The following is a 10,973-nucleotide window of genomic DNA, read 5'->3' as shown; positions in this document are numbered from 1 at the left end:
TTGACCTCTGGTACTTCTGCAAGGCAGTCCTGTTTGTTGCTGGGTCATTTAAATGAAAGAGGTCAAGAAGCCGTGATAAGAGTTCAGAATCAGTTGGGTAAACTATTTCATTTTTTTTTTTTTTTTTTTGTCTAATACAGGTAATAGGATCATTTCGTTTGGTGTTGCATATTTGGCTGGTGGGTGGAGGTATTACTTTGTACCCCTTCAACAAAAAAAAAAAAAGCTGGGTTATATGTATTGAATTATGTCCAAACTGTCTTTGTTTCTGTCAGCTCTTGTCTTGGTACAACCAGTACAGATGGACTTCTCTCTCGCTAACTCTATCTCTAGAAATATATATCTACCGGTATATGTATTCTGTTGATTAATATTTTAGGTATTTTGATATAAACTTCAAAAATACTTGATATTCTGCTGCTGTTTTCCTGTCATTTCCTACTGCCTGCAGTCTATAGGCAGATATAGCTGATGTCCTAAGCTCAGGGGTTTAGGTTGGAGGTCATTTCCCATTGGGCTCAGGGAGTTCCTGTGCAGGGCTTGTGATAAGAGTGAATTTCGAGAGCTTTGTAAACCCTATTAGGCCGTCCTTCCCCTGTGTGTAGGGGGGTAATCCTAAACACCTGGGCTAGTTAACTGGGATTTGGGGAGATTAGGAGCTCTGCACAGGCAAACCTGATCTTGCTTCTGGTTAAATCCATTTCCATTCTTGTCTTTTAGCATTGGCTTCTTTGTAATTTAAGCTTAGTCCAGAGTTTGAACATTTTCTTTTTCTCCTGAGCATTTTTTCTTTCTGACTAGATATTGGTTAAACATTCCTCTTTGATTAAAGATTATACTACAGTACACTTAATGTCTCTTAGGGCGCTGGCCAAAGACCATTTTAGGAATTATATAAAGATTTTAGCCTTTAGTCGACAAGAATGTACAAGTTGGTCTGTAGCTTGGTGTTTATTCCCAGAAAATTTCCCAACAATGTATTTGACACTAGATGTGAATAAAGAGTTTTTAAGAACTTATTCATAAAAAAAATGTTTTTATACAAATTTATGTTTGTTATTATGAGTGACAAGTGCAATATATACCTTCACAAAGGTTAATTACTGTTGTCAAGCCTTAAAAAAATGTAAAAACAAGTTAGATTTTAAAATGGGTAAAATTGTGTGTCTCATAATCCCTACAGCTTAACCCCTTTTAGTGAGTCTGAGAAAGTGCTGGATTGATGTAAATTTACCTCAGCCACTTAGATAATAGAATAACATCATCTTGTCCCTCCCCCAACTATTGCTCTACACTGTCAGTCAGCGGTTGAAACAAGGCTCTTGTCTCAACTACATCCTTTAATTTCTACTTTTTAACTTATACCATCTGGTAGAAGGCATTGCTACGCGCCCAGTCAAAACAAACATTCAGACGGATTCAAAAGGTTTAATTGATTTTACATTACTATTTCTTATATAAAACAGGTCTTAACATGGCAAACCTTTATGTTTCTTTGATAACATGTTTTAGTCATAGTTTGATTGATGAATCTGCAGAAATTGGCATGTATATATATATATATATATATATATATATATATATATATATATATATATATATACATGTTAGTTCTAAGCTGATTATCTCCTTGTTCATGTTTTTCTTTCTTATAAGTATATATAAAAAGCCACAGACATGCATTCTAGTCAGTAAGCAAAATTTTCCTACTGGGACAAAACATCTGTCTGTTTAAGTCAGGGGTGGGGAACTCTAGTCCTTGAGGGCCGGTTTCCTGCAACATTTAGATGCATCCCTAGTCCAACACACCTGATTCAGGTGTGTTGGACCAGGAAATGGTTGAATTACCTCCCCAGTATGCAAAAAATTTCTCCAGAGTCCTTTTAATTATCTATTTACTTAATTCAGGTGTGTTAAGTCAAGGACACATCTAAAAGTTACAGAATACAGACCCTCCAGGACTGGAGTTGCCCACCCCTGGTCTAAGTGCAAGGTATAGCTGTAAAAATGTGCTTTGAGTTCTATGTTCTATGTGTTCTATGTGATTTGAGCACTAGGAAATTGCATCGTTTTTATTTTGAATAAAAGCAATAAGGTATAAAAAGTACTTTTCTATTTATTTATTTATTAAGCAAACATGTTAAAATTATAGCGTAATTAAGTTTATTATACAGTGAGACTTTTACAGGGCCAATAAATGTGTGGCTTAAGAGATGACTACTTCTCAGAATCTAGGTTCTTACATGAGTAGAAAAAGACTGCAGTTTGTTCTCATCAGCTTTAATGAGAAGTTCTTCATTTTCACCTCTGGCTGTTACATTTTCTAAGAAGATAAAAGTTATCGAATTGGAAAAGATTGTTGAACAAGGTTTTCCCACTGATTAGACAGATTTAATCTAGCTAATGGCGTCATAACTAGATGCTGAACACATTAACTGACATATGGCCCTTTGGAGGTGAACTATTTTTAGTCAGGAGCCTCATCTTCACTTGAATTTAAATTAGCAACACCTCTCAAAATGCTCCAAGTTTTGAAACCAACTAGTCTACTGCTTTCACCTTTTTCTTTTTTTTTTTTGCCATCCAAAAACGCCTCAAGTGGTTAGGTTAGAAGCTGGCATTTTCTTGTGATTTATATTTTTAGGATTCTGCTTGACTGAAATAATTTTGTAGACATAGCACATGCACTAGATTTATGTGCATTGAAGGTTGTTTGTGTTTATTATCAATCTTCCAGGTAGTGTCTTCTCTTCTAGTGTTCAACAAGTCTGCTGGATCCATTGCAAATCAGTGCTAACTGGTAACAACTTATCTCTTCTCTCTATTCTTACCTAGATGTGGACGAATGTGCCGAGGCTCTTGACAACTGCAGTATTGATGCCATCTGTCAAAACACCCCAAAATCTTATAAATGCATCTGCAAGTCAGGCTACAAAGGAGATGGTAAACACTGTGAAGGTAAGTCCTACTACGTTTGGAGTCTGAGTTTAAAACACTGTAACTTTCTGTGCAAGCCTGGGTGCAATGTTCATTACACTGCAATATATTGCCTTGTACAGCTTTATATACGCTTTTAAGGCCGGTGACAGTCTGGATACGAGGTTCTGTCTCAGCTGAAATAATTCATTAGGTTTACTATTTTTCCACAAGGGAGAAGGGATAACCGAAAGAGCTACAACCAGAAGAAAGTGGAATCCAGGTGCAGAGTGCTCCTTTGTGACAAGATGAAATGAAGCAGTAAATTTCCTACATATGTTTGAGGAGAAAATTAAGATAGCAGCTGAAACAGCAGTTTGAAGGCCTGCCAAGCTGTCAGGGATATACGCACTGCCAGCAGCAGTATTTTTTACCCCCAAATAGTTGTTTTTCTAGCCTTTTTAGTTTTGTGCAAAGCCCTCAGATCATTATACCCAACAATTTTTATTACTGCCAGTATAACAACCATATTTCACAATACTGTTTGTTTTAAACCTACATTACTCTTTCATGTGTTTGACAGGGTGCTTTTCGTGGCTTTCGGCCTCAGGTCATAAAAGTTTCAGTCTGTTGTAAAATATTTCAGCTTTCATTGAAGTGCAGGTTAGTTTAGCTTCTGAAGGATGAGATAAGCTAAATTCAAAACCAACATTCATCAAATTAAAATATATCAAAGTATTATGGTGAATGTTGTTACAACCCATGAACAAACTTTTTGGCTGACTGCAGTCACCTTGCACTGCGGTTTTTGATTGTTCTGCAGAGATAGGCTGACCCACTATTTGTTTTATCTTAAACTTTTTGTATGAGAGCATTAATGGGGGCAGTCCTCCAGGCGATCAGCTTTTTTTTAAATTAAATGTAATTTTAACTATACTTTTGTCATTGAGGCTTTAACAACTAAAGCTCAGACTATGTATAACATATAATCTTTTGTATAAGTTTGTAAAAAGGCATTATGGAATAATTAAATTTTCACTAATTGAATGGTAAAAAATGTTATTTATTTTTAGCTAAAAATAATTTTTTATTTTAGTCTTGTTTTAAGACAACACATTTGACATTTAGTGTTGTTTAAACACTAAATTAATGTAACTTTAGGTGACTCCTTAAACCTTTGGGTATTTTTTTAAGTCTTAATGTATTTTATAAGGCTTTGTATTTTACTTATTCACTACTTCGCCAATAGCTTCATAGACGCTACAGCTCCAAGTCCATGTAGATATTTTTCTTGCAGCTTTAGAAACTGAGATAAAACATGGTGCTGCCACCAACATGCTTCCCACCCCATTACCTTAAACACAATGATGTGTCTAAGGTAATTTTCTGTGATATCTTCCTGACACAAAGTGTAACCTTTATTCCAACATTTTTTGTGTCATTCAACCAAACCAAAGCACAAACCACAATGTTTGCCTTGTCCACTTTATTTCTTCTTAAATATTTTAGACTGACTTATTTTGTTCTTCTTACCTTACCTCCATAAAGAGTTTTGGTGAACATGCCGAATAACTTCATCTTTTTTTAGCTGCATAATTCTCCATATTTTCTACTCACTGCAAACCTCTGAACAGTTTTGCAAATATGATTTAATACTTATACAGTTTGATCAGATAGTATGTATTATATTTCATTGTATTGTGCATTGTGCTTGTATATTTTTCATTCTAGTATTGTAAAGAAACTCCATCCCTGAGTAACAGTAAAGGATTTAAATGATAGTTTTGCAGTTGCGCCTTGATCATCTGGACTGTAACAGATCTTTATTAGATTTTGAAATCTTGGGATACTGTTAGGTAATTTAACCCTGCTTTTGACTTGACTGAAAAAAATCCTGTCTGGTGTGTTGTTTGGTTTTAAGGATGCTCTTTGTTTCTTAACACTCTCTAATCTTTGAGGGCAATGTTATGGCCTGTGAGGCTTTTATCTCAGCATAAATGCATAGCAGCTCTATTTATACTATTTACTTGAACTCATCTGGACTCTTCTTGCTAAAATTTTGACTTTAGAAGGTACGTCATTAAAAATGTACTCATAAAATGCATTGTTCTTTGTGGCATAGCTAGAAAAGTGTCTATTATATTTCCTCTAATTTACAGTTAAACATTGCTTTGTGCTGCTCGATCACAAAAACTAACAAAGAAATATTTTGTTTATTGTAAAGTCTAGAAAGAAGGAATCATTTTGCACAATACTGTTTATTTGCAAGATATGTGTAGAAACCAGCACTGCACACCCCGTCATTTTTCAGCGTTTTAAAGAAATTCCTCATGTGAGAGTACATGATGTGAGATCATAGGGTGCTTCTTCCTGATGACAACAGGATGACAGAGCAGGTTTAAAGAGGCATTACAGAGGTTTCTAATGATACTGCCTCCTGAATAGTTATGGTCAATGCCAACAAGACAACCTGATCTAATCAAGCTTGAAGGAAGAAAAATCATTCACTGGATTCTGGAAATCTTTTTTAAATAAAATTACTACAGGTTATCTTTTTATACGATTCTATTTTGAATTATTCTAAACATAAAAAAATCTGAGTAACATAGCAGAAAGTTAAGTCATTTTAATATCATTCTCTAAAATAGTGCACAATTACAATAATCTGATGTTAACAGCTGTCTTTTTTGATTCATCCATTAAAGAACTGGCCTTTAAAAGGAGACTAACACCAGGGATTTGTTGTTGTTGTTTTTTGTGGAAACGGTTGCTAGTAATAAGTGGAGGTAATCTAAATTCTCAGACCTTGTTTGGGTTTCCTATATTGGCCTCTTAACACTAATCATAACTCCACTTAGGTTGTCATAACAATCTACTTTCTTACCAGCTTTCCAACACATCTTTTTTTTCTTTTATTAACCCTATTTCTCCAGTTTTATCTACTTAAGCTCACAAAACTTCCATTATGTGTATTATGTCCGTGATTTATAGTGTGTTTGTAATGCCATCATTGTAAATAATGTCAGGACTAATTTTGTACCAGATTCCTTTCTGACTGCATACATGCTCGTGAAATTATTTTGTTTGCTTTAAAAGCGCTGTGTCTTTTGTGTCCTGGCCAAAAATATGTTTCGTATGACTAGCTGCATATTTTGCCACTGACTTTGTTCTCTGCGTAATGGTGCAGAGGTTTTTTTAATGTCCTGTGCTAAGTAAAATGCTGTTGATACTTGCAGATGCTGCCTGTAATAAAATTCCAAGTGGGGAAATAGGAATGTCTTGGCATGAATTTGATCAAAACCTTAGAGAATAAATGTAGCATAAAACCTTGGCTGTCATTATAAGGCTTTAAAAACTAAACTATAAAAGCCTGAAAAACAGTGGCGGGTGTCCAAGTTACATCAGTAGCAGGTGAATCAGCTTTTCGCCCCAGCTTGTTTGTCGACTGATGTACTCATTTGGGAAGTTCAAAGTAAAATGGGGTAATTTGTGCTCTTTAGTATCAAAAGAACTACATTTTAATGGAGCTGCTTAACATTTTTAAATACATGGATGTATTTGTTTTAGATTTATTATCATAGTTATGGCCCTAAAATGGATAATTTGGAACCTATTGGCACAATCAAATGCAGTTTTCTTTTAGTCAATACTGAAGTCAATGCTACGGCATCGAGTTTTAGACAGATTTTCAGCTGAGTATTTTTTTTCCACACTTGGAGCTATATCAGTCGCATCACTTTGGCAAAGTGAATAAGTGAAGGACATGGTTAACACACAAGCACAGTGCTTCACTGAAGACTCATAATTTCTCTACTCATCACTTTAATTAAGCCCTGCATTCAGTCTAGACTCTACCTCTTTCTTCTCTTTGAAAAACCAGTAGTAACCTTTTAACAATAAGCTTAAATGTATAGTGGCGGATGTTCTTTTTCCATGTGGATCATCAGAATAACTGGTCCTCTTAATTGTCAATCATTCTGGTGATATGTTTACGTACGGCCGTCCTATGTGCTCGTCCCCATTTTCAATTTCCGGTGGTGAGTCTGACTCAGTAGAAAAATTGCAAATCTTTTTTTGGAAAGTAAGCTTGTATGAGTGATGCAAACAGCAACTTTTAATGCATTTGCACACGTTTAATAGGTACATACCCCTCCTGTACCATGTATTGAGTAGAGGTGAGTATTGGCATGAGTATTGCGATTCGATACATGTCGCGATACTTGGGTCACGATACGATATTATCACGATATTGCAGTATCACTATATATTGCCATATTTTCCCCAGCTATCAAAATCAAATGATGAGATAAAACAGCAAGTGCTGTATATTTTCATCAGAAAATATTGATTAGGTATTATTATCCATGTTGTTTGGGGTTTTCTTCCACTGTGACTGCCTCCAATACAGATTTGGTGCTGCACGCACAGTTAAAGGGCTCCACAGCGCTTTCTGCCAGAGTGGTGGTGCAGAGGTAGCCCATTTTCCCATCAATGTTTTATGTAGCCATTTTTTTTTTTAAATCGATACTAAGAAGTGAAAGATGGATATTATATTGGGCAGCCGAATATCACGATATATCGCCAAAACGATTATTTCCCAGACCCCTAGTATCGAGAGTGGGTACAGGGTTGTGGATGTGCATTTCTTTTTTTAAGTGGAGTTTTTTTTTTTTTTTTTAATTCACGAAAATCCTCTACTATACCTTTTGAAATACAAAGTAGTACAAGTAAAACACTTAGGGCCTGTTCGCTTAAGATTCTCACTAAGGAACACTAATCTCAGTAAGAAACTGTATTTATTTATTTATTTTTTTTGCACAATTGTTTGCTAAAAAAATGCATGTGCAGTGGATAACTGGTTTAAAGCAGATTAAATGAAGAAACTGCATGAGGTTACAGATAATACATAAACTATAAATCATAAAAACAAGAAAAGCTGACTTTGTCTGCCCCCAGCAACGTTTTAAATTACCTGTTTTATAACAGAGTTCTCCATGCTGTGCACACTTTCAGGAGTAAACATCACAGAACCTCTACCTTACTCGGCAGTGGCATGATATGCCTCTGGACTGTTTATTCCTTTGTTTCACAACAAAACAAATACTAAGTCCTTGTTGCTAAAATATCTAAAATATATTTACCAAGAGTACCAATAAATGTAAAGCATCCTTTAAAGAGAAAGCATGGTGTTGGGCTTGATCAAATCTAATTTGGGGAATAAGATCAACTCTTGCTCAGTCTTTTTATGACACAGATGAAGATGCAGATTCCAAAGCTTCTATCAGAATTAAAATTGAGAAAGCTTTCAAAACACCTTTCATTATGGCCTTCAGCTTTTGAGCAACTCCCCCATCCTTTCTAAATCAAAAGATAATTTTGTCTTCAGATTTTTATTTTTTTCTGCAGTTCTTTAAAGCAGCTGTAGTGCACTCTTACTAATTAATTTCCCAGTAAATAGATAGGAGGTTGGGATTTACACTGCAAAAAGCGCTTCTGCAGAATTTAAACTTGTGCTTATATTTTTCCAGCTCCCCCAATGTACAGTAGTTATATCTGTTTTTTTTCCTTAAAATAATGAAACAAAATCTCAATTTTAATTTAAATTTATTAATGTATTAATAATAATAATTTTTGCTGACTGTTTCAAGCCATTGTTTTAGTTATGCAAATCTTTATATTTGTTCTTTTTTTCACGTAGCAACTTTGAAGTTTTGCCTTGCCAATTCATTTTATAATTCCATTTCTTATATTTCCAGTTCATGTTCTTTTATGAGTAATTTAGAAAGACAAATGCATTTAAAAATTCTATTTAAAAAAATTGAAATGCAGCTTTTCTGTCTAATTTCAGTTTAGAAATATATTTTTGGTCAAATGAAACAAATTTTAGAGCCAAATATGAAGGTTTTTAAAAAATAACTTTGAACCTAACTGTAAACCTTTGATTTCCTTTTAGACGTTGATGAGTGTGCGACTGAGTACAATGGAGGGTGTGTCCATGAGTGCATCAACATCCCTGGAAATTACAGGTGCACCTGCTACGATGGTTTTCGTTTGGCCCATGATGGACACAACTGTCTCGGTGAGTAAATCTGTTTGCATACGTAGTTCCGGTATGCATTTCTCCTGCACATTTTTTTGTCAAGTTACTTACCTGTAGAGCTAAAGCTTGTTATATAAAATGAGGATGTACTGTATATTTAAAATATGTCTCAAACTTGATCTGATTCTGGCTTTGAAGCTGAATAACCTTTTTGTACAATACGCCTATGGTCATATCAAGAATAGTGAGGCATTTCTGAATGTTAGTTTTGTCTCTTAGTAGATGCTGCTTCAGATATTAACTATTTCTATGCTCACAAAGCAGATATTCTACAGATGCTTTTTACAAAAAGAAAATTGAAACCTTTTTTTTATAAAAGCAGCATCAAAGGGACAAAAAATTATGATACCTTTACTCTTAGCTGAGAGCTCAGAGCAAGCCGTGATTTGCCAATTTTTCCCATGGTGTAAAATTTCACCTGTGAGCCATTCAAACTGGCCTCACACTGGACCTGCAACGCTTAAACTGTTTTGAAATTAAAGGAAATACAGCACCCTTGCTGCTGGGAGTACCTTAACATAGACATCGTCCACCCACCCCCATCCTCCTCCTCTGTTTTGCTCCTTCACCATTCCCCCACCCTGCATTCCTTTTGTTTTGCTTTGAAACCCCCCAGTCAGACCCCGCTGCTCCTCAGAAATCATCTCTCTCCAGGCTACTATTTCAGCATGAAGCTACTTCTTTGATTTCTTTGTGAAGGAAAAAGCTGTCTTGTTACAGCAGGTTTAGCTTTGAGTTGAACTGATGATTGAAAAATGTATCAACGGTTATCAGGGTAAAAAGACTTAACATGTGGGTGCTCTGGAAACACATTTGTATTGCTCCCACATTTACTCAACAAGCTGCATGTAAGGCCGGGATTAAGGTAGACTGAAATGGAAAATGCATTTTTAGATTAGTAATAATCTTGTCCTGACTTGACTGTTAACCGCTGCCTCTCTTGTACTTTCGCCTTTCTCTTTCTGCTTCTTCATTGCCTTTATCTACTGTGTAACGTGGGACTATTTTCCAAGTCATTTAACAGCAGCGTCCAGCTCCTCATGGATCATTTGTCTTGCCATGGATCAGCTGCTGCTTGCGTGCAGGTGTGTGATCACCATCCATGGTTGTATGGCCACCGCTATTGTGTCGGGGTTGCATCCATCAAGCACTTTGATAGTTTTGAAAAATGAAACAAGGTATTTCGTCACGCAATGTTCATTTTAATATAAAAGAGATTTCATTCAGACAAATGTTAATCTGTGTTAGCCAATATAATGTAAGTTTGGGCGTAGGATCTCATATTGCTCCCCAACATTTCATTAGGAGTGCATCTCTACCCTGCTGACCATGTCTTTTGCATGTCAGGAAGTGATGAAAAGGTTTCTGTCCTCAGAGCCCAACAGGAGTGCTGAGGTGGTGGGAGGTCTAAAGACAACCTAACAGAAGCTGGCAAAAGCAGAAGCAGCAGAAAGCAGCGAATCAGAATGCAAAGTGCAGCTGGATTCTTTACTGCTTAAATAGACTGTCCCAATAATTATAGTATTTTTGAAATATTCTGGAGAGTATGAACATAATTGTGTAGGTTTACTGCCTAAACCTACACAATCATAACTAAGTGATTTAAGTCAAACTAAATGTCACCTCATTTGTTAAGGCCATGAGGTTTTTTTTTTATTCATAAATGGAGCATTGTTGAGAAAAAAAAATATATATATTTCCTTGAGACATGATAAATCCTTTGGAAACTGACTATGCAGTTATTTTTTATGCCCACAGTCCATCCCTCTGTCATTTGTTGATCCATCTGTTTGCCCACCTTCCATCCATCTGTCTATCCATCTATCAATAATATTGACCACTGATGGTCTGTCCACCGGGACATGCATCTTTTCTTTACAATGTTTGTGGCCTGCATTATATATACATTATTTTACTTAAGCATCTGTTTGAACCTTAAACTTTGATCTTTTTTTTT

The 10,973-nt window shown here is 35.6% G+C and overlaps 1 protein-coding gene across 2 annotated transcripts in view; it reads left to right on the top strand.

Annotated features, from left to right (window-relative positions):
• Nucleotides 1-10,973, top strand: part of LOC107094829 (signal peptide, CUB and EGF-like domain-containing protein 3) — a 135,568-nt gene that overhangs the window by 41,420 nt on the left and 83,175 nt on the right. For both annotated transcript variants that reach the window (XM_015390686.1, XM_015390687.1), the window contains exons 2-3: nt 2,836-2,958; nt 8,870-8,995. In XM_015390686.1, coding sequence (XP_015246172.1) covers nt 2,836-2,958; nt 8,870-8,995 — 249 coding nt within the window. The remainder of the gene's footprint in view (nt 1-2,835; nt 2,959-8,869; nt 8,996-10,973) is intronic.

The sequence above is a fragment of the Cyprinodon variegatus genome, unplaced genomic scaffold, assembly GCF_000732505.1.
Source record: "Cyprinodon variegatus isolate N-32 unplaced genomic scaffold, C_variegatus-1.0 Scaffold508, whole genome shotgun sequence".
Lineage (NCBI taxonomy): Eukaryota > Metazoa > Chordata > Actinopteri > Cyprinodontiformes > Cyprinodontidae > Cyprinodon > Cyprinodon variegatus.
The sequence above is the reverse complement of the archived record's forward strand: the minus strand, read 5'-3'. Positions and strand labels throughout refer to the sequence as shown.